This window comes from Chlamydotis macqueenii, chromosome 2 (genome assembly GCF_036417535.1).
Source record: "Chlamydotis macqueenii isolate bChlMac1 chromosome 2, bChlMac1.mat, whole genome shotgun sequence".
NCBI classification, from domain to species: Eukaryota; Metazoa; Chordata; class Aves; order Otidiformes; family Otididae; genus Chlamydotis; species Chlamydotis macqueenii.
The window spans coordinates 26,013,234-26,037,831 of record NC_141557.1 but is presented as its reverse complement, the minus strand read 5'-3'; the positions used below and the strand labels follow the sequence as shown (position 1 = coordinate 26,037,831).

General features: G+C 40.1%; 1 protein-coding gene across 4 annotated transcripts in view; it reads right to left on the bottom strand.

The window, feature by feature from the left end:
* Nucleotides 1–2,981: 2,981 nt before the first annotated feature.
* Nucleotides 2,982–24,598, bottom strand: part of PPP1R9A (protein phosphatase 1 regulatory subunit 9A) — a 144,185-nt gene continuing 122,568 nt past the window's right edge. Inside the window, exons 13-20 of one of the 4 annotated variants that reach the window (XM_086742349.1) lie at nucleotides 24,067–24,367; nucleotides 19,876–19,963; nucleotides 19,700–19,777; nucleotides 16,419–16,617; nucleotides 13,717–13,836; nucleotides 11,871–11,894; nucleotides 10,503–10,685; nucleotides 2,982–9,518 (exon numbers count right to left, since the gene is read on the bottom strand). In XM_086742349.1, the coding sequence (XP_086598475.1) occupies nucleotides 9,306–9,518; nucleotides 10,503–10,685; nucleotides 11,871–11,894; nucleotides 13,717–13,836; nucleotides 16,419–16,617; nucleotides 19,700–19,777; nucleotides 19,876–19,963; nucleotides 24,067–24,367 (1,206 nt within the window). In that variant the 3' untranslated portion in view covers nucleotides 2,982–9,305. The remainder of the gene's footprint in view (nucleotides 9,519–10,502; nucleotides 10,686–11,870; nucleotides 11,895–13,716; nucleotides 13,837–16,418; nucleotides 16,618–19,699; nucleotides 19,778–19,875; nucleotides 19,964–24,066; nucleotides 24,368–24,598) is intronic. The other 3 variants (XM_086742350.1, XM_086742351.1, XM_086742352.1) reach the window with 3 other exon arrangements.

Below are 24,598 nucleotides of genomic sequence, written 5' to 3'. Positions count from 1 at the left end.
GACGTGCAAACCCTCATCGATCTTTGGGTTTTGCCGTTCTGAGAGGAGGCATTACTGGGGGCTGAGGTTTGCGTGAAAAGCGGCCCTGAACAGCGATGTGTGTGCTGACACCTCTTGGCTCCCACGCCTTTCCTTCCTAACGCAAACAAGCCTGATGGCTTTCACCCACTGGTATAAAGGAGTTACTGCTCCTGCGAGGGAAAGGGACAGCTCTAACCAGAGCAAGGAGTTGGTGCCAGGGCTCCTGGCTGGGGCTGCATTGCTGTGTGGGAGGGACGGTACCAGCCCCCTTCTTCTGCACAGCTGCAGTGGGCTATGGGTCTTGTCACATCACCTCCCATCCTGGGGGAGCGTCTGCTCCATCCCGAGCCCCCCGGCTCACTGGCACAGACACTGTGGCGTAAAGCACGTCCCTGGGCGCAAGAAGTTGTGTGAGGTTCAAGAACTGAGACAGTGGCACATTGGCTCCATGGCTGTGTCCTTCCTGATGGCGGCAGCTTCCCACTGCTGCCATGCCAGACAACTCGCTCACCCCTGTGTAGCATTAGTGGTTGCTGGTATTTGTGATGTTTTGTATAAGAATAGCATGTGCTGCAGGGGTCTAGCGATGGCTAGAGGGGGCGACTTGAGCTTTAGGCTTTAACCACGTGGCTAATTGACCTTGTCTCTTGGGCACGGCCTTCCATGAGCAGGCCTGGACCCAAACTGTGTTCATAGCTCCTCTCCAAAATGCCCACAGTTGATCTGGGGACTTGAGCACTGCCCAGGGTTTACCATCTGCCTGTGAAGGCTTTGGTGACAGGGATTCATCTGTTCAGATCACGGTTTCGAGTCTCCACAGAGCAGAGCTGGTCCTGAACGAGAGCAGCTTTCATCTCATCTCTTTGCTGGACTTGCCTTTGGCATCAGCCGACTGCACCAAGCCCTTGAGAACGTAATTTACTGTAACTCTGGCTTTGCTCCCCCTTCCTTAGCAACTTCTCTCCCTGCAGGACATTTTCAGCTTCCCTGAGAAGCGACATGCTTTCCTAGAGGAACTCAAAATCTGTTTTCACCCTCGAGGAACAGAGGTTGTTCCCAGAGCCCAACCAGAAAAAACTGCTCTGAAGGAAGTTCTCACAATAAGGAGAGGTTGGGCTATTAACTTGGTCGTGATTAGCCATCAACGTCCTGCACTAGCATTTAAAAATAATTATTTCAGGCTTGTGCTACTACCTATTTTCAACTAAATGAAGTGCCATCTTCTAAAGAGCTAGCGTTTTGCAGCAGAGGCAGTAGCACAGCCAAAATAGCGACCAGTCACTCTGCTGCTCCTGGGTTTACTCTGCGGTTGTAGAAATGCAACAGCCAGCATTTCCCTCAGCAGTGGTAGGAAACATCCCATCCAAACATTCATTTCACATTCTCCAGTAGCTTACAGCATCTTCAAATGAGCAAATCTACTTGTTGTTGGATCTTGTCAAGCTTCTACTTTTTTTGTTCGTTTTGGCCTTTCATGAAATAAAGAATGTGTTAACTCGTCACTGTCTTTTTTTTTTTTTCTCTTTTAAATCGTTCCTGTACTGAAGGTTTTCCCAGAGGTCTGCCCCCAGACAGAAGCACGTGCAAGCGATGTGCCTTATTTTTTCCTAAAGCATTTGAGAGGAGAGAGATCGAAGATAGGACTTAGTACCTGCTATTACTAATAGTAAAATTTTGAATTTTAACCTGAGGCAAGGAGAGTTGGAAGCCCGTTGCCAACCTCTCCTAAGGGTGTCCCGGCCTCGCAGAGTGGAGGTGGGAATTGACGCTGGGCCACCATGCACTAAAGTGGTGCTGGGCAGGACAGATGGCAAGCACGCGTTTTGCAGCAAAAGCAATGCTGGGGTACAGCCTCCACCCCTCAGCATCAAACCGCCACTTGGTAAAACACGCTGGCAGCCTCCCTGCAGAAAGAGCAGTGGAGGAAGATGCACCTCAAGCCTGGCCTCCCGATTCCAAGGTAACCTGCACAGGGAAAATCCGGGCTTGCCACCCAGAGGGGGGCACAACCCATCATCTTTCACAAGCTGTAGAGTCTGGGGCGGTTCTGGGCATTTCGGAAGACAAACTGCAGGTATCTGAGACAACTTGCGCGAGCACCGAGGCAATTCGTCTAAATGGCTCCGGGCTCAGGACGCTGCTGAGCAGACACAGTTTACATGTCAGTCGTGGGCTTACAGCCCCGTAATAGATCTATTTTAATTAAGAGAATAATTTTATGGACTGAGGATTCTTTTATTTTCTTGCAGGTGGTGGCCATATTAGCGGAAAGTAAGATTTATGATTCAGTTGCTGGGAAACACAGACTGGGTTGGACAGATTAAGTGCAGAGTATTTGGCCTAGATTCTGCCAGATGTCAGTCCGCCGAAATGACTACACAAAAGGGACAGTCTGTGCCCTCCGCCTTCCCCTAGTTTAATGCTTTACTAAAATCAAATAAAGTTATAAACATGTTCAGCAGAAGAACTGCTGTACTTTGAATGTATAAAATGCCCATTATAACTAACTACACTTGAGTGTAACATGGTAAAATGTTTTTACACACCAAAACTAATCCAGGTCTTTTAAACAGGCAAACACTGACCAGCGTGAGGGCAGCCCATTCTTGCATCAACCTGCAGCAAAAGACTGCACGCTACATTTCATCTGCATATGAAAAAAACAGGCCATTCTCTTTCCTTACTCTATTTTTTTTTACTTTTTACATAAATACAGATGGTAAACAAGATCCGTTCGGAGGCCTATGAATCATGCCAATTTGGCCAAGAGCTGGGATTAAAATAATCTTCGGCACTGAGTGGAAGGAAGGGAAGAACAAGTAGGGCAAGGTCCGTGTCCACCTCCCCCCAGCCCCAGTCTGACCCATGCAACAACAGCTGCCCAGTTGTGCTCACCTTTTATTATTTCTTCCGGAATGACCAAGAGAGGCAGGAAAGTGAGGACTTGATACAAATTCTAATAAAGATTCAGGATTTCTCATTTTATTGCATTCGTTGTCTAACAACAATAATACTCATTGGCAAGAAATTTATTTACACTAACAAATTAACTTTAAACCACAAGGCTTTGTTGTTTGTATTTAAACTGTAAGAAAACAAAGGGCCACCATGATGTTTTGTTCTGATGTCTCCCAATAACTAAATATTAACCAAAGTTATTTTGGGGAAAACTCGACAATCTAGAGAAGTTTATATCAACCAAGCACAAGAGAACAAGCTCAGACATGGCACTACTGTGTCTTTCATGCAGATGATCAGACACCAAGATGTACAAACAAAAAGTTCAGGATAACATGCACTTCATATACATTTGATCTTTTTAAAAAAAAAAGAAAAGAAAAAGGAAAAAATCTGAAGCGCAACCACCTCTTCAACCATATAAAAAGAAACAATGTAAGAAGCCAATTTTTACAGTGAGCACAGTGCATTTTAGTCATTTAGCTGCCTGGTCTTCTAGCAATATGTCTAACACTTGTCAGTGACCAGTGAGTTGCCGTTGCAATGTGACTGGAAAATACGAAAGCAATTGTTCAGACAGTAAATGTGCATGGGAAAGTATAGAGTCAGAAGAGGTTCACTGCACTCCCCACTTCCAAATGGGGTGATTACTCCTTATGCCTGGTGCCCTGGGAACCCCCTTTCCCTCAGATGCTTCTGCACCAGGGTTGAACCTGCTTCCACTGGTGTCGGTGACAAAGCTCCACTGAAAACCTGGCAGGAGGCTCAGGAGGCTGCCACATTACGTGGGTTGGACCTGACCTCATGAGCTGCGAGCCCTCCTCACCTCTCCTTGCTCTGGAAGATGAAACCTGCCCAACTCAACAGACCAGGTTTCACAAATCCTGCGGCTCATTCTTAACACAGTTCCAGCTTCCCAAAGAAACAGGCAGCTCAAGGCACCACGACCAAACCTTCCAGTTCTTCCTGTTCACACACCTTTGAAATCATTAATGCCAACAGCGAAAGTACCACAGTCAGTACTGCCAGGCAGTGACAGAAGCTCACTTTATAATGAGGGACTGCAGGCCTCAATGTCATGACTAAGGTGTCACAGCTTTGAAAAGCCAGTTCTACAGGTGGGAAAAGTACAGTCAGAGCCATAGGAGAGGTTAACAAAAGGGATCGGCAATCTGCAGATGACCCACGCTCCGCTGTGGTGATGGGTAAGCCACCTCAGATGTCATTCACAATCCTGCTCAGAAACGAGCTGCTGAAAGCGCCCCAACAGAAATCAAAGTTAGGGTTACAAAACACAAAAAGGGCTTCCTTCCCAGAATCCTGACACTCCAATGTATCAATCCTGCCAACCTCCTACCCCAAAAAAAACCAAACCGAGAGCAATGTGCACAAGGACCCGCAGAAGATCATTCTGTACGTGGTTTTAACAAAACTTTAAAATCTTCTATCTTTGAAATCTTCCCGGGGCCCTCTGCCCACCAGGCAGGCTGTGTGCCTACAGCCCTGTAACGCACAGCTACCCGTGTGCTCCCTAGTGCCGTGTAAATCTGCACAGATACCCACGTATGTGCACATGTATGTACACACACAGCCCCATGCACATTTATTTAAAGAGGAATTGAGCCACAAATCACTCGAACATTTCTAGGCAGACTGATTGCATTATTTTCAATCACTAATTTAACAAAACTAAACTCCACCATCTAACTGCTCTGTGCGCTCTGCCCATTTTGACTGTTACAGATTTACAACTTAACCATGTGCTACTATTTCCAAATGTCTGTTTTTTCAGTGTTTTGGACCACAACATAGGTTTCCTGAGGTCTCCAAGAGAGCAAGAGCACGGAATGAGGGGCTTGTTACTAAAAGCCTCCAGACCCTCCATCACTTAGTTTGATGATAGCGCAGGGGACGAGGCCACCTAAAAAGAGTAAGGTCAGGTTTTCTTTTCGCCTTGACAGTATTTTCTCTCTGTAAATACTCGGCTAAAAAAACAATACAGGACTTAATTCTTGCCAACTTCCCTGAATTTCAGCACCGAGAAACAGCACAGACTGCAGTGCAGATTCTGTGAAGAACTACAGCGGAATTTGTGCAAACCTTTCCTTTTGATTTCCAGTGTTGTGATGGTACCTGAAATGGTACTTCTTGGTCAGACACACCTGAATGATGATCCTCTCCCTTCCTACTGTAGAACTGGATCCCGCACTGTTAACAGGAATGGCATTTCTTTATCTGACCTAAAAGTGGAACACAATTTATTCTCAAAAATCACACAACGCTGCCCACCTCTTACTCGCCAGCACGTGAGCCAGGAGGTGAAGGTGAAGCAGCTCAGGAGGACGGGAGGCTTTGATGGAAGCAATGAAGTATGAGGAGCCACGATGCTGCGTCAAGCACCTCTGAATGTCATTGAGAGTTGAAGACTGGCAAGGTTCAGAGGAAAGCTGCTCAGCAATCTGCTCAGTAATTCTAGTAAAAGCTCGATTCTTGTGGTATCCCTGCAGCAGTCATGGCACAATAGATGCCCTTGCAAAAAAAATTAAAAAGTTAAAAAAATGCAAAAGCATTTGTATACACCGAAATAGAAACATCAGCTAACTCTGTTCAGCTTGTTATTACTGGCTTCTGTTCCACTGTGCAACTCTAACCTATGATCTAGAACAGGCTCCACTTACAGCGAGCCCACCAGACCTCCTCGGAGCGGCGAGTGAAATGCAAACAGCGGTGGGCAATACTCTGTGCATCGCAGTCAACAGGTTCAGCTCCTTCCTCATGATCCTGGCCCTGATCTGACTGGGCAGATGGAAACTGAATTGGGAGTTTTAACATGCAAGTTGCATGGGTGCAGGACTCCATCCCACGGGAAAACGTGAGCTGGAAGTGAGTAATGTCAGTATATTTGGTTGATTTGGCTCTCTCCACAATCTCAGTATGAACACCAGGGTTTTTAGGACCAAAGTAACCTGCAGTGTTGTATCTTTTATTTTCTATTTTTCAGAGTTCCATTTTTCGCTAACTCTTCACCCTTGCAGAGGCTCGCTACAGTCCCAGCCTGGCAACAGCGCACCAGTGAGCAGAACTAGAGTTTACAGAACTGGCCTACCATCCTAACCATGAAGAAGCCAACTTCACCAGCTTGCTGTGGTCACCTAGGTGTAAAGATGACACAGACGCACAGCGAGAGACGTGGAAACATCACGCTGCCTGCACAGCAGTTTAAAGGTGGCCAGGCAAGTCAGCATACTCAAAATTACTTTAGCTCCATAAATAAATATGCAAAAATAGGCGACAGTTACATTTGCAGGTGAGCCAAAAGAGAAAGTCTTTCCAGTCATTTAGCATGGAATATTTGTTCCTTCTTAAGACATCAAAACCCCACGAGTCTGACTTAGCATTGGTTTACAGGAAGTTTAAGTTAAGAACAATGGGACATCCATATCTTTTGTTTCTTATACGTCATTACCTCATACAAGGGGAAAAAATGCAACACAACTTTAAAGGTCTTATAGGACAGTAACAAAAGTTTCAAATTGTGCTTTACATCTGTTATCCAGTGACATTTGTGTACGTCCCAGCAATGAGTTATCATACTTAACAAACAGAACTACAGAAATCTCTTTTATCACAGAAACAGGAGGAAAACCCTTGACATTGCTCAGTTTGCTTAGTTTTCATGTGTTGATCAAAATGTATTTTATGGTTTTACTCTAAATTTAAGCTACTAGGTTTTTTTAAGTTAGGTTTTTGTTTCTTTTTTTTTTAGCCTGAGAATAACAAAATAACATTATCACAAATCAATAGAACCCCCCTGAATAATTAAAGGACTTAAGTCGAATTAGTTATTCCGCAGAATAAGAATCTGATTTACAAAGAATTAACTAGGCACTGTTCTAAGCAGCAAGAATGAAAACTCAATGTATAATGCCAAGCAGTCTGCTCAGGTTTTTAAGAAAACAAAGAACATAAACCAGGGACACCACCTCAGATTACTATATACAGTCACTTAAACATTGCTACAATGTAAACATAACTTAAAAAGAAAATCACAATTGAATGCATTTATCAACATTGTATTGAAAATATTAAATTTCCAGTTTCTTCCAGATAATTTCTCTTACTCAAATATAAATTGATAACCTCCTAAAATAACAGTATGCTGGTTTTATGAGGCTGTTAAGCATTTGTATAATTTTTCTCCTACTAAGACCACAGAAAGATTCACTGCAATGTGGAATTCTTGTTAGCAGGTGTATTTTTTTTTTGCCGGTGGTCTATCTCAAGAAAAATATCAAAAGCCTTTAGAAATATCAGTAAGTATCTTTTACGGCAATTTCTTTTTAGATCTGAATAAAATATACATCAGAAACTTGTAGAAATTGGATCTGGAAGGAAAACTAAAGCTAATGCTAAGTAGATCCGCTGTGTATTAATTTTGAATGAACTAGGCTCTCTCAGTTTACAGATCATTTTGCATGTCAAAGAAATTATTAGGATCAAAAGAAATTTAACTATATACATTGCACCCCAACTGTTTCAAATCTGAGCTTCAGAGAACTTTACAGACACAAATCTGAATGCCATAAAGTACAGAGCAGAAGAGAAGCCAAAGAAAACTAAAACAAACATTTTCTTCAAAAGAATTCACTATTTGCACTTTTTAGGCTGGCAAATTCTTAAGTTCAGGATTCTAACTTTGCATCAACATCTTAAACAACTTATGGGTTGGCATGACTAGATGCAAACTGCAGCTTCCAGGGTGCGTGAAACAGAAGTGAGGTTTCCCAACGCTCAGTGCTGCTACGTAGTTCGCTTTGACCATAAAGCAATAAGCTAACACCTCTGGCTCCTCACTGTGGATACGTGCCTGTTGTCTGTCCATTCTTTTCAAGAAATACTGAATATTTTAACACCACTCTCTAGAGGCAGTAACACCATGCCGTGCGAGCTATACACTGCCTCTGTCATAGTCAAAACTACGCAGCAGGCTTTGCCAATGGCCTCACATACCAGGAAAACAGGAATCTCTGAAGGATGTAATACGACCACTGCTAAGCTATCAAAACACTCTAGAGCCTGTGTTCAAAAATTCAGGGTTTGGTGGGGATATTCTTTAAACACATCAATCAAAACAGTCAATATATGGCAGCTTTGGATTTAGTAACCGTCACCTCCATGGCAGCATTGATCTTAACAGCAATGTACTGAATTTAATGTTAACAAGACTCTCTCATCTTCCTCTTCTTAAAGTGCACTTCTGTAAAAACTGAAAATCTTCAGCAGACTCAAGTTTGATAATTGTTTCCAACAACAGCTTCATAACAGCACAGCACAAAGCTTATTCTCCCAATGCTTACTGGGGAACAAATCTGAACATGTGGTGTTTCTCTTGGGAAAAAAAAAAAAAACAAACAATGAAACAAAATAAGCCCAGTTTCCTATTCAAAACACATGAAAAAGAAAGCGGTGTGTGCTATAAGAAAGTTGCCTACACACTGGGAGCACAATGAAATTTATACAGATCTATACGCTGTGCTCTAGTTAGAAATTCATCCTTGCTCAGATATCTAAAGGATAAATGTTATCCTCAGATTTCTGTGTAAACCCACATAATCATTTAAGGCTTTGCCTCCTTCCTGGATTAACTATTGTACAGTTAACAGAAAGAGTTTCACCTCCTGTCTTTTACCCAGGGAGAATGTCGACTCTCCTGTCTTTATCTCCAGTGTATAAGAAGTCACTGAACAGCTGTGTTTCCAGAGCAGTGTCGCTTCAAGGTACTGACGCAAGATGAAACTTACTCCAGTAGACGGAAGTGAGTATCCGAACACCGTAAAGAAGCTGAACTTCCAGTCAGAAAGTGAAGTCAACTCTTATCAGACAGAGCACAACTCCTTTTACCCAGCTGAAGAAATGTCCACCAATCGTTTTGACTGGCCATCCTGTTCAGAAGAGGTGAAGCAGTGGACCATGCTCCTTGGCATCATGCTGGTTACTGAACTGACCAAACACATAGAGCTCAATAGAGGAGAGCAGTTTGAAGAAAACACCGCCACACAAATATGAAATCTGTTAGCTGTCAACAACAACAAAACAAACTGAGGGGCTGGGGTTGTTTCACATGGCAACAACGAGCGTGAACTGGATATGCGAGAAAATAGAACTACACAATATAAATTTCCCTAGTCATTCTATGTATAGCCCCACTTCTCTGTACACACTCTTGTGTAATGAATGCAAGAAAGCCGAAGGGGCACCAGAGTGGATATGAGTTTCTCTTTCCTTGAAGTGCCTCCACTTTCCTAAAACAGCAGCACTTCTGCTTATCACTGCTCATTAGTGCCCTCTGTTGCATCTGATGAAGACTTGTCTGTTTTCTTTGATTTCCTCTGCAGTTGCTCTTGTTCCTTCTTCCGAAGCTTTTCCCTTTGCTTTTCCATTTTCTCTTGAGCTTTGCGAGCTTTCTCCAAAGATGCTTTCATTTCCTTCAGCTTTTTTTTAATGATTGCTCTGTCCTGGGAAGATGTCATACCAAGAGCCTGAGGTGGGGAAAACAAAATTTAAAAAGAAAAAGAATTTCATAGACTTCAATCTATCTATTTTTGTCATATTCTAATTCTAACTCCTCATAGTAGAAGACTATGACAAGTAAGCAAATCTGAGATAAGCTCAGATACATTTGTGAAGCTTAAGTAATAATATTTTTTACTTCTATACTACTTTTCATGCTTTCCACTTCTAGAAAACTAGATCTCATTGCAACCACAGTTTGACTATGTTGATTTCATTGATCAAATGAGCCAAAGAAAGATTAAACTATTTGTCTGAAGTCATCTACGTCTACACAGAACAAGACCTCCCAATTCTTACTGCTACGCCTTAGTCAAAAGTTCATTTGCTCTCTTCTAAAACTCCTAGAGTTAGTGAAACGCCAGCAAAAAAATTCAGATAGGAAACACCCATACTCTGACTTTCAGATACACTGAGCCTCCCACAACTCCTTCCTGTAATTATTTTTTACAAAAGTAGGCTCATATTTTTGCTACAAGAAACAACGCATACTTTATACATCAAAACTGTATTTAGTTCTAAGACAGTGCAGTTGGTATCCAGCTTAAGCCTTCAGGATCTCAGTAATCCATTTTTCAGTTGCTACTTCTGATGCATTTGTATTTACTATCTTCTCTGAATCACCCTTTTGCAAAACACAGCTGGATGAGAAATACGTGCATGCAAATACCGCTTATACATGCTGCTAAACGATTTACACAGGCAAATATGAGTACATTATATACAGCCAGTTTTCACAAGGCAAATGCCCTCTATTTCTGAAGCTTCTGAATCCAAGTGCATATGGGAATTTCTTAAAGTGCTGCTATGGCTTTATACTATGTGTATATTATAGTCCATCACCACTCCACACACAGGGCTTCACTGCTTTCTGGCCAAATTCTTACTTCCTTGAAGATTACGTAAAGTGACAATAAATACTACAGTTAGTCTTGAAGTCATCAGTCAATTACCTTGAGCTTACTCCCATCCAGCTGAAGGAGATGCTCCCCATTGATGTTTTGGGCACTGAATTCCGAAACATACTGCTCAAGGTTCAGGCTCATTAACCAGTGGGAAACCTGCTGCACGCTCCACTCCTGAACAGCACGACTCTGACACTGACTGTGTTTAGGAGACTGTCCGTCGTCAAGGATCTGTGACAAAAACATGCTGTGTTATTATTAAAAGGATAACACAGATGAGTAACAACATTTTTTGTACAAACTGCCAGCACCAGAGCAGAGCTATCTGTACTACCTATACACTGTAATAATAACAATTTCACACCGCTACATTACATCTGTTATCTAACCAGATAGCTAAGAATTGGTACAAGGTACCCAAAAAGTCTTCTATCTATAAATCGAAGAAGAAAAAGAAACTGGCATTCATTTTAACCCAAACGGGGACTGAAATGATCAGGTGGCACAATTCAAAACAGGTGTTCTCCCACCCCCTTGCAAGATTTTTATCCTTCAAATTACAACGTTTCTATAAAGGATGCAATTAATTCTGCATTCCACATCCTGGGCTCACTCACAGATCTTTATTATCTGTTTAAGCTATAAAACAAGAAACTCAGGGGGGGAAACCCTTAGAAAACCACTCTAAAGTTCAAAGTGATGACATCAAACAGCCAGTGAGACTGATACTATTATGGAAGACCATGAGATGATACACATGGAACACACAGCAATCCCACAGCCCCAGCCCTGCTCTCATCACGCTGCGCTGCAGAGGAGGAAAGCACAAAACCAGCACCAGGGCGGGCAGGTGGGGTGTCAGCTGCTGGAGCTGCCCTATGTCCCCTCTCTGTCACTTTATTCCACCCAGGAATACGCCAGCGGGGCCCGAAACAAAAGCTACTCTGTCCCTGCCATGGTCAGCACAGCAGCTGCTACAGGCTGCAGCAGCTGTCTGCTGTTGGAGCAGCTTTTACACTGGGTTAGATGATGCTGGGAGCTCTCTCAGCTTCTGGCTCTCCAGTTCTCAGGGCTGGGGAAAAGACGGATTAAGCAGTATCTTTTCCTTCTCCTATTGCCAGCAGGAGCTCAGTGCAGCTGATGCTTGGCCTGGTGGATTTGCTCTGACACCGACCCTCCTCCCCTTTCCAGTATACTGCAAAAACTGCAATTTGCTATGGCGTTGGAAACTCTCAGCAGAAAGGAGAGAGGAACTCGACACAAGGAGAGAGGAGCCAGTGACACCCACGTGTTCTGCTCAAACAAGGGGATTTGCCACACAACACCATAAAACAAGAAATGTGAATCTGCAAATGAGACGATACGTTGCCACACGATGGTCACACGATTCACCATGACAGCACACTAGTATCTCACCTCATCATCAATCATATCCAGGCTCTGAGTGAGGGAGCAACAAAGAAATGGGAAAGAAAAGCATTATAGAAACAAAACACGGAACATGTAACAGCATGTAAAAGTTCAGGCAAGGGCATTACCAAGATTCACAAACAGATATGGCTACTCAAAACCAAAGAGATCTCTTTAAAAAAAATAAATTTTCAGAAGCAGAGAGGTTATGTTGAAAGCTCAGCATGCACATGATTTGGCAGCTAAACTTAAGACTGTGTCAATGAAACCCCCTGGTCTCGACGCCCTAGAACCAGGGGGAACCTTCCTGATGGGTCCAACTGCAAGAGGAAAAAGCTCCTTAATTATCGGAGAACAACTTGCAAGAACTGAGCTCCCGCCTCATTCCTTCATTTTTGTCATCTCCTTCAAATAATCATGTCAGATCTGCCAGGGAAGCCTGAGCAAAGGAGTGCTGGCCTAATCCCCTGCCAGGGTGGCTGTGGAGGTTTCTATTGCAGCTCTTGCTGAACACGCCGCTTAATTCAGAGGCTGCAATTTGGCACACAGCAGAGGACAGAGAAAACACATTCATTTTTATAGATCTGTTCAGGCTTGGTGTTTTAGAAGTGATAAAGTAGAGAGCTGAACAAGCAAAATGAAAGCATTTTCAAGCTTTTAATTCAATACCACTGGGAACAGGGCATTGTCACAATAAAATACATAATATAAGGGGAATGAAACACGTTAAAAGAATTAAATGTATTATCAAGATAGTATTAACACTAAATAAAATGTAAATTATGACTTTGTCGTTTTCAGTAATTCATGGAATATACAGATCTGTCTGCAGTCTCTCATGATTCTTATAAATTTTTGCCCTCCATTACCTGCAGTAAGTAACCTCTAAAGAATGGCTGCTTTTGTAGCCTTGCATTTTGGCAAATGGGGTTGCATGGAACAGCTCTCATTCTCTAAACTCGTGCAAAGCATGCAGGCAGTAACAGAACAAATCTAACAATCATTAAAAAAATACAACACAGATACTTCAAGGTGCCCCTCTCTACAAAAAAACCTTAGCTCAAACCTCACTGAAAAAAAGGTGAAGTTCTTATGGAGGGTTTGTAAAGGAACAAAGGCACAGGCTTCCTAAGTCCAAAGGACACATTGTCAGCTACTGTCAAATTCTGCAACTTCACTGACAACTGAGTTACAAAGCTAGTATATTAAGAAAAGTATTTTCAATCTATTATATTCAGCTCAGTTATGTCACCAATTTACACAGTTAGGAATGCTTTTTCACATTATCATTGGTCAAAAAAACTCTGGTTTGAAATAACTGAATTCAAATCCACTGTGCAAAGCAAGCACAAAGAACGCAAAGTGGATTAACACATATATGTTCTAATCAATATACACACACTCAGGGACAATTACTGCATGTACAGGTCCTTATTATTCTAATACATCAGTGTAAAAATTATTCTAGATGAAGGTGCCTTACCTCACAGCTGTATTTACCAAACCATACTGTATGTTTATCTCAAAACTGTCTTAATTATATCTAGTTTAGTGTGTATCTATGGGTCCACATCAACATACTTAAAATGTAGGAAAAACGTACTGAAATGTGTGAGGATCTAGCATCTCTTAGGAAACCAACTGCATTCTACTTTCCTACGATAATACCACAGGACCGTTATTTCAAGTCACTGTTATATGAACGATAAAAATAGTAAAAAGCAAGATTAATTTTCTTCTCCCATTCTACTGCCTAAAAAAACCACCTTTATTATTTGAGCAATTATCAAGCAAAATGCCAGGGGAGAAAGAAAACAACTATTTCCCACCTTCCCCAACGTCATCAGCATACCTCATCTGACGACAGTGCTAAGGAGTGTGAGAAACCTGGGGTTTTAGGTTCTGCTCCTAAACCACTCAAATCAGCTGAACTTGTGCTGCTGGGACTGAAATCATCGTTGAATGTGAAACCCTGTGAAGAAAAAGATGAGTTAGAATGAACAAAAGATCATATGTGCATCTAAAAGGGAAACTCACTTTCTGTCTTCCAGGCTGGCATAGTTCAGGAGTGATTTCAATCATTTACCAAACCAGTTACAATACAAATGAGAAAGTCTAATTTTTAGTACTGTTAATATTTATAGAATACACAGTATTGTTACCACTGTGTACTTCAAGAGACACCTTTGCCAGCTTAACGCCTCAATGAATAGCAAAGGGGTCTGAAAGCAATTTCCAGATTCCCTCTTAAGATGCTGGCTCTCATCCTAGAGCTAAATTACTGCTTCTGTGGGTTAATCACTAGCATTTTACTGTCCTGCAAATACGTAGGACAAGCGTAGCACAGGCAGCAGCACAAAGAATAGGACAGAGGATTAATTAGCAGAGAGAAATGAAAACTGCTATTGAACAAGCAAGGAGAATATCCTGTGAATCCATTTCTGAGTCCCAAATAATCTCCTAGAAAAGTGAAAGGATCTTCCCTCTTTGCCTTTAGAAAAAAACTTAAATTGAAAGTAAAAGAGGTCTTTGGATACTGAATGTTATTTACTGAAATAATAACCATAAAACAAACTTTTTTTTTTTTAAACAATGCAACAGACATCACACCTTACAGCAAAGAATAACAAAAAATGTGCACATATTTTCCAGGAATACAGCAAAATTACCATTAGAAGACAAAAATTAACAAGTATTTCACATTAGAGTGAGAACCACAAAAAAAAAAATCTAAAAAAAAATTAAGGACATCATGATATTCCATTTAAATTGCATATACAGAGACACCTGATCTCTAATCTGACATCTAAATGAATATCAAATTCAATTCACCTTTGACATTCAATTTTAAAAAATGGATCCAAACATAAAAACCAAAAAACAACACTAAAAAAGTTATACTTTTATTCCCCTCAAAGATATTTGACCTATCTTTCCTGAGAACAAGAAGTCTTCCAAAAATATCAAGTGTTGGTCCTCTTAGTTTTGCTGGAAATTCAACTAAATACTGGTATCATGCTGTGCTTTAAAAACCTGAACAGCAGGACAGGAACTGTTAATTTAAGAGCTTGCATACTTTGCAGAGAACATAATAATGTTTTTGTGATCAGTTTTCTCACACCTACATTTAGGATTCCTGTTCTGCTTTTCCCATCTCTCTATAGAGAAGAAGAAAATCCGAGCAGCTTCCTTAATACGCAAACTTTCAGCCCCCACAATGTTCTTAGGCCAGGAGTTCAACAGCTCTACCTCCTGTTGTGTGAAGAAGATCTTTTTCTTTTTTAAGTACTCTGATTTTTCTTTCACCTCTATTTTCTTCAGCCTTATGATGAATTTAAGTCTTTAAAATTCGATTTTCTATAGGAAAAACATAAGATAGCCAAGATCCGCTAGATAGCAGGACAAAAAAAAAACCCAAATCTCAACCTAATACTAACTGTAGAATGGGGTGCTTTTTTCCCCCATTTGAAAATTATTTTTATGCAATGTTTTTTTAAAGGCACAAATAGGATTTACATGTCTCATCCTGATCTTTCTTTTTGAAAGAAACCAGCTAAGTGATTACTTTCTCTTTAATCTTCAGAGATTTCAGCTGTGGCCTTCTCTATCAACCTGACTGGGGACTGGTCAGCCTGGTGTTGCTCTCCCTGCCAAGTAACACAATCACAACTATTACCTGGCACAGCTTGGTGCACAGCAGAAGTAAGGTATCACCAACTTTTGGCACAAAAAGAATAAGAAATGCCTGTGGAAACTGCTATTATATACATGCATGTGTTTGCTGAAGATAGAGAAATTAGATTTCTGATTAATATTCCTGTATATAAAGTTGAGAATCGTATCTGTTTCTTTTTACCAAACCAATATAAAAAGTAAACTTCTACCTAGCTTTAAGAAAATATAGGCAGAGAAATATTTTCCAGAAGTGAAAATAAACATGAAAAAGCTAAGTATATTACTATATCTAAGGGTTATTCAAGGAGTTATCATGCTGAAACATTCATGCACATAGAAAGGAATCACACAGATGTATTAAATTGCCACAGTTCGTATTTACAGTTCAAGCATCTTCGTATATAGAATTAAATCCAACATCCAGCATGCATGACAAACAGATTTCATTACTGGGGAGAAAAAAGGCAGATGACTGACGGCATACAGCGTTTCTTCACTTGCAAACACTTCATTTGAACATGGGTAGGTATTTCCACAATCAGTCCTGAAGAACGCAGAAAATATCTATAACTGAATACACAAATCTAGCATTTGTTCAGTGGATCCAAATGCTAATTTCCACTGGCATCACTTGCTTTTGTTATGGTACAGCACACCACAGTTAGTTTACTGAATTAATGTACATTAAGACAGAGTAAAAAGGTAGAACATAGGATGGTACAATGACAGAGATGCTCTGTTTGGATGAATTTTTACCGTACAATGAACACCATGCACTGTTTATTGTAGTATCCACATATTGGCCTGTTCTTTTTCCAGAAACACGCAGCCAATTATGCCACTTAACACAGTGGGAATAAGGTAGTTTTTATTTTCTACCTTTGACCCTTTTTTAGCTGGACTTATATTTTCAGAGGAAGGTTCAGTTGAGCTGGTAGGCGATGGCAGGTTGCTAGAAGAATTGGATCCCTTGCCACTCTCTCCATACCATGTGAATGGTACACAATGTGGGAGAGAGGAGGATCGCTCTGCTAAAGATTTAGTGTTTGCTGATTTCTGTAGCATCTCTCTGGCAGCCCTGTTTAAGAAAAACGAGTAGGAATACATGTTAAACTATAAAACAAGAGAAAACAAAATGCTACAGAGGTAGTTAATTGTAAAAAGAGTGACATTCCCTGTAACTGTGACTAAAGAACTGAGTGGCACGCAGCTGGTAGGGGCACGCCTGAAATTTCTCTTTCAGCAAAACAAGAAAAAAGTCGGTTCTTTTGATTCTTTTTCTAACTCAAGCTCTCTCAGACAACATACACCCACCAAACAGAGACAGACATCAGCTGAAAATGCCTGTACTCCCACTGGTCGGATGGGAACCAGCTCCAGTCAAGAAGCCACATGTTGTGTTGGTGCCTCAGCAGATTAGATTCAGCACTGACCCAAGCAGACTCTGGTTCCCAGAGAAGGTCTGGCTTGGATTTCAAGCACAGGCAGAATGATCAGGTGCATCTGTATCCATTTATGGAGATGTGTCTTCCCTACATCAGCTAAATACTTATAGAGTATTATTACCTTGATTTTAAATTTATTAAATATTAACAATATTAATATAGAACAAATGAAAGGAATACCTATGTGGTATTACCAGCTTCTCTCTTTGTAGTAACAAAGACTGCAGTGCATAATGTGATCAAGGCAAAGGTAACAGTTATAAAATAAAATGCTTAAATTATTAGCTAAATATATTATGTCAACAGTACAGTATGTAAATTAAAAATAACTACGCAAAGTGTCTGCCTCAAAGAACTTACATATATGTCATATTCTCATATTATTTATATCAATGTATATATTACTGTTTCAGAGCATTAAACAATTTCTGCTCGCAGCAGCCACCAGTAAATTGCACATATGTAAATCATCCCTCAACTTCTACCTTCTGGACAGCTTCTACATCATTATTATCACAATCACTAGAGCTTTGTATATTGTGAAGCCTCTTCTCTGTATGGATGAAACGGAGGTTGTCAAAGGGCCCCCACTCATGGAAGCAGAAGAAGAATCCTCCTTCCCCTTAGCTCCATAAAGAAAGGTAGATGTATCTGACCCACCTCTGTACTCCTCCCTCATCCTCTAATCTTGCTTGAAAGTAGAAAGAAAAAATTAATTATGTTGCCCAAATCACCTAGCTTCAGGCAAGGGGAATATATGCTTCTTACTTAAATGGGGACTTTTTTTTTTTTTAATGTAACGTTAGAGGTAGTCTTAGGAAATAAGTCAATATTTTATTTACACATCCTGAGTGCTGTCTTTTGGCAATGGCAAAATAATGCATGCAACATCCATCTGACAGCGTGATTAATTCTACATCAATCAGTTGCTGTAATGGACATAATTATAACAGGATGCTGTCTTTTGATCATCATCTTCCTTCTTTCAAAGAGCTTATACAGCTTTGGGCTGTACAGAAAACATCCTCACACTTCTTCTGAGGCAAATTCTTTGGAGTTAGTAACAAAGGAAGTGACAATGGGTGTTTAAAAAGTTATACTGAAATAATGACATTCCATTTTACAGAGGCTTATGAATTTTGACTTTGAAAGCAGTATTAAATTTGCTTTTAGTAACTGTATCCAAACTCAGAAATATTAACAAACAATACAAATGACTGATTTATCAAATGGTATAATAAGCAACTGATCTCTCTATGCTAAGACCTGCTTTCTCTAAGGAAGATATCGATGTGATCTCACAAATATCTCCAACATACCATATTGCTAAAGGGAACATACCAAGTTCTTACATTCATTTCCTCCACCCTGTGGCTTGGTATTTAAATGCTATGTGATGTTTAATACTCTGCTGAGGGCACTGGCTGCCTCATAGCTACACAGAGGTGCACAGAATTTGCTTTAAAAAATCTCTCCCTGTCAGCAGGGAGATCCATCAGTGAGTATCACTAACTCCAAGGCACACTGCGAGCAGATACATCAGTGGAACCAACTGGAACAAATTTTCTGACACCAGCATAGAGGAGACAATTGTTGCCTAAGATCACTGAACATCCTGCCAGTATTTGCAGGAGAGAAATGTACAAATGTATGCTGAGACAGAAAATTGCACATCAGTACAGTGTGCCTGAGTGAGTATGTCAGAAGTCTAAGGTTTCTTTTGCTTTTCTGATGTTATGGAGCTACACAATATTCTTGTCACTGGGGCTCTGTATATTAAACTGTCAGCAAAACTCCAGAAACTGCTACATACCTTGGTTTTCCACCACAATGATTTTCTGAGTAGCACTGAAAGTTTGCTTTCTTTAGATAGCTCTTTTATCATGTAGGTATTCTTTTTCATTGTTTTATGTGCAGAGAGTTTTTGAGTTGCTATGTCCTTTCTAGACTTTTGGAAGGTATTAAGTTTGCTTAGCACTCCTGACATTTAACTGAATGCAAGTCTTTCACACCTGCAACCAGGTGTCACCTCCTTTAGCTGTGATCTTGTCAGATTCCAGTGAGGAGAGACCTTCAGTAAAAATCTGCACTAGCTTTTGCAGAGAAGATAGTTTCCTGCTATTTTGAACATTCATTTATTTGGTCAGAGTCTGGATGCTGGTGATGTGGTCTCCTCAGGTCTCACAAGGAATTCACAATTCTTCCCCTGAGAGCTGGTGATGTGGACAATGTAGTCAGCATTTTTCCTACCTGCTTTCAACTCACAATGTCCATCTTTAGAAATAAACCCTTCTGAAGGCATTCCTGATGTGTGCATCATGAAGTTGCAATGAATAGCTATTGCCCATCCTCACTCTGGGGGCTTTTTAAAAAAAAAATATGCAGAATTGTGTAAAGATTTCTTAATCGTGGGTGTTACTGACTATGAGTGCATCTTGTAAGTCAGCTCTGACAAACTATTTCTGCAAATCCCATTAGTGGATGCAACAGTAGTAGACACCACAGTATTATTAGCCTCCAAGTATTTTTAGATTATATGTTAGTCTTTCATCAGTTAAGAAACCTAGGTTTTTAAACTCAGAAGGTTACCTCAAGGCTTAACACTTATTTATATTAAATCAGTGGGACTGTTAATGTTCCGATCTGCTAGGATGATTAGGTTTTTCCAATGTTTCTGGCATATAATTTCTTACATCCTCAGTCTTTTACCCATACCTACTGCCATAGGTCCCCCTAGTAGCTTCTTTCTCTTTCCGCTTCTTGCCCTTGTTTGAACTCCTTCTCAAGGGAGCCCTACAACAATATTAGAAAACATCAGGAAACATCTTTGAAATTTGACTTTCAATCTTTTTAATTAAAAGAAAAATTACTTTAAATAACAAAATGCTTACCCAAGATCTGCAAGTTTTCGCTTTAGTTTTTCTGCATGCCCTACAGTAGGGCTAGCTGTTCTTGCTGCCTGAGCACATGTGGCACCATCTAGGATACATTTGTACATGGAAGAATGTACATTATTATTTTTAATTGCGACTGATAGTTATTCCACTTTCCTTCCAGAACACTTTGTGCATCTTTTCATAATTAGATACACATACATGAACATGTGTGTGAGTACACAATTTAATTAGGTGAATTAGTCTCATTTTTAAGAAGACAGTGTGAAAAGGATTAAAAATAAATAAATGCTTTCCGAATTCAAAAATACAAATGAAGAAATCTTATTTTAATTGAAGAACATGAAAAGTTATTTTTGTTTGAGTTTTAATTAATATGTAGTAAGTCAAACAGCACAAAAGATTTACAGGTAAACATTTCAGTGAACCCATTTTTAAACTCAGTAGTAGCTGCTTAAGATTACTTTGACAGAATTCATTTGGTATGTATGCTTTACTTCCAAAATGACTCCTGAAATACTTTATTGAGCTTTAGAGCCAAGGGTACATTTTATGATGGACCTGCTATGTAATAGTTATCTGTTTAGCTTGAACATCTTTGTTACAATAAACATTTAACTTGAAATCCAACCATTCAAAATTAAAAAAAAAGAAAAAAAATAAGACTAGCTTAGTTAATAAATTTGCCCTGAGACCTCTAACAATTTTTGATCTCTTCTACAAACACTGTTAAAGGCTGAAGAGGAAACAGCCTGCAGTACCTATAAAGCCAAAACAATGAATCCGAGTCTGAAAAACATCCTGTGAAATCTATATGGAAACTAAAAGAAAACACACAGCAGCTGAAAAATTCAGACACAGTTTCCGTGATTCTTAAGCATAAGGAGTGTCCCCAAATATTCTAAGAAAGCAAATGAAGGTCAGTCAGTCATGTCACTTACAGTTTGGTGACTTACAATCTGACCTCAGATGTATAGTGACCTTTAACTGAAAGCACTGCTGGTACAGCACTCCTGCTGTAGCTGACATAAATTAAGCCCTCAGAATTAACCCAAAACATCATAGCACTATCACAGGACAGTCCACTGTGTATGCAGAAGAACTCTGTGTGTTGCTGTATGGATAGTATTCAGCCAAGTTTTCATTCCAGTAAAAGATTCAATGCACAAGTGACTCATAAATCCTGGGAAAGGCAGGAAAATAAGCCTCTTGCAATACCCACACTCCAAAAGCCACATTACTTCTTCTAACACAAGTTCTTACGTTAAAAAAAGCATCCAAGAACCACTGACAAGTAACCTCATGCCAAAAAAAAAAACCCCCCCAAAAAAAAGTAATAGGAAGAACGACAAAACCAAGGCGAAGTCTCCCGAGAAGAAATCCATTCCCCAGGGAGGTCAAGGACAGCTTTAGGCAATGCACACTTTGCATCAACCCTACACTCTCCGTACTCCTCCTCTTCGTCTTCTTAAGGTTCCTCTTTCACTTTTAATGTATACTTTTCATTTAACCACTGTCAAAATTGCCACTTTCAAGAATAAATGATCGTAATGTTTATTTTCACACTAGCTATTCATAGGCAAGTGGGGCTTGGGCGCTGGGGGGTTGTGGGCTTTTTTGAGAAACTTCTTAATAGAAGTAAATGAAACTGTAAGATGCACTGGTTTTGTGGTGGGCAAATAATAAAAGCACTTAGTAGCTGGAGGTTTTGCTGTTGTATTAGAAGAAATAAGCTGGAGAGTTCAGCATGGATGCGTAGCAGCTACCTGGTACAGCAAATTTCTGTCCAGGCTCTTTTATCACTGTGCTCCCACTGACGTGCAGCTGGACCCACCCTGAATAATGACAATTTGCTGGCAGAAGCATTCATGCTGGCTGTGGGACACAGTGGAAGATGGATAGCCTAGATCCCAAAACCAGGATAGCCTAGGTACCCCTCTACGGGGACTTGCACACACGGAGGTACGCAGTGCTTGGCCCACGGCAGTGGCCATGAACCAGGGCTGCAGGTGCCCTGCCTGGGCAGGAGAGGACTTTGACCATCCTGGAAAGGCGCATCGTCCTCAACTCCTTGTATTTCTGCAGAAAGGGTGAAGGAGAGACAGTTCCTCAGAATAAATCACGCAGAACCCATTTAACCCATCACTTTCAGCCTCAAGGAGCTGGTGTAAGTAACCTGTGGCTGACGGATGTGAAAGGAGACTAGACCTAACTTTCTTCCCCACTGTCACAACACAGTTGCAGCCAGCCTCACATGAATGGAGGATGGCCCACAGAGGTCACCTCAGCTGCCTCGTCAAAGGATGCTGTTCCACAAAACAGGCAGAACTGAAGAAAATAAATTAATCATAAAACATATGTGAAAAAGCTGGGCTTAAAAGACATCATTTTGCAATAATGAAGAAAATTATCTCATGCCACTTCAGCTCTTCCCACAGCACTGCAGGATCTCATAAGCAAGAAGAAAAAGACAAGTGTGAACTTGTTAATGCTCACTTTTGCTAATCAGAGATTAATCAATAGACACAAACACAACCACAAATGTGTCCTCTTTCCATCTCTAAAACAATCCTTAATACACAGAACAAATACAATGGCCCTTCTTATTTTCTGACCCGTAAGAGCTTGACAGGCAAATTAATAACCTATTAAAAGAGTACCGCTACAACACTTGGTGCCAAACAACAACTGCTTTAGAATATTTCTTTTTTGTAGGACTTAATAAATTCAAATTTTCAATTTGAAACTAAACTGCTCCAGTTTAATTTTCAAGTACTTATCAGATTTAGATACACCCAAAAGCACAGCCACAGTGGGGAAAGCACGACACCAATATTAAGAGAGATTATTTTTCAAACCTAAATTGGGAAGGAAAGTGCGACACAGTGAGCGGAATATAATACCCTATTCCTATACTATTAGGCTAGTCTCCACCAAATTTTTATGAAGATATTTTCCATGCACAGGATGGAAATGCAGGATTTATGACTTCACTGATAAATCAATCATACATTCAAGCTGAAATAAGAGTGGAAAGTCACATTCTTATGTCCACATCTTTATTTTCACTTGCTAAACTCAATCTTTGAATTTAACTTTGATTCATTAACAATTACACAATTAGCAACTATAAGATTAGACTAGCAATTTCAGAACCTACGTAAAAATGCTAGCTTATAGTAATCTAGCCTAAATTCAACAAAACTTCATTGATCTGTCTTTTTAAGAATCTGTGTGAAAGCCCTGGATGAAGATTAAGAAAAAATAGGTTGTAAATGAGTGGCAAGTCTTTTCAGGTATACACACAAACAAAAATTCTCAACAAATTGGGGTTTTTTTTAGTTAATTTAATTAAGTCAAAGTCTGTTATGAAACTATCCACATATTACAGCTGCCCTCACTTACAAACAATTTTTATCACATATAGCTTATGTAACAGTTAGAGAATGCAAGGTGCATAGCTAAGAATGCTACAGTTGTGTAAAATGCTTATTTTTACTTCACAAGAGAGCTCAGAATCCTGTGCGTATCATATTGTTAATGCATTGAATAAATTAGTATTTGAGAAACGTATCTGAGCTAGGTATGATTGCATCATGTTTTATCCAGCTTACAATTAAGGAATCTGAAATAAATAAATAATGTGGCCAACTGCCTCAACAAATTAATTGGGTTTTTTTTCTGCAAATGAAGATTCCCCAGATACTGACCTCTTGTTTAGTCTAGACTATACTGCCTCTCAGCAATTAAAAGCTACAATCTGTTATTCTTGCTTTACACTCCTTTCCCCATTCTCCAAAAAAAAAAAGCATCCAGCAGTGCCAAAATCACATAATTCAACTAAGTACACTGTCTTAAGCATGTTTTTAATACAGAAATGTTCTAAGGTCCAATAATTTGGTGTACTTTAATACAAAAGACAAGATTTTCTTAAAGGCAACTTCTACCTATCTTTTTCAGTGAGTCCTAAGAAAGAAAAAAAAAGAAGGAAGTAGTTCCCAATCTCAGTTTAAGCTTTGTCCTTTTCTTTCTTATACCATCATACAAAGTCAATTGTGATTTTTTACTTCCAGGTAGACAAACGATGTTATGAGACAACGGCCTTTGAGTTGCTAAGGTCCTACTACACAACAGAAGCTCATAAAGTTGATGTAACTCAGCAAAATGATGCATCAAAAATAGTAATACCTTTATCCTGTAAAATATTCCTGCCAGCTGGATGATGCAAAGGAGATGCTTCAGAGCTGTGCCCAGATTTTGAAGGAGAGGAAAGTGGTGTGTCTCCCCGAGCATGTGGGGAAGGGACACCTGCTTTGTTGTGCTGTCCTTCTTCTTGGTTGTCAGTTAGGTTGTCAAGTGATATTGCTGCACTGCTAGCCACGGGGGAGAGGGAGGAAGCACCAGAATCTGATGCTGGTGAGGATGCTCTCATGCATAAGGGCAGTGGTGATTTTGAAATGTGCATGGGACTACTGTAACTGTTTGACGGCTGTTGGTATAAGAGATTATAAAGCAGGTTATATCATTTAGTAACCAATCAGAACAAGGTTTACTTTCAACATGCAATTCTTTTATTCATTATTTAGCCTTCTATTTGTAAGAAATGCTTTAGCAATCCATGCCATTACCTTTTGATACCACACACAGTATTATTTATTGGCATTTGCTTTCACATGGAAGTCAAAATCAGACAAAACGATGAGTAAATATCGTATCAATT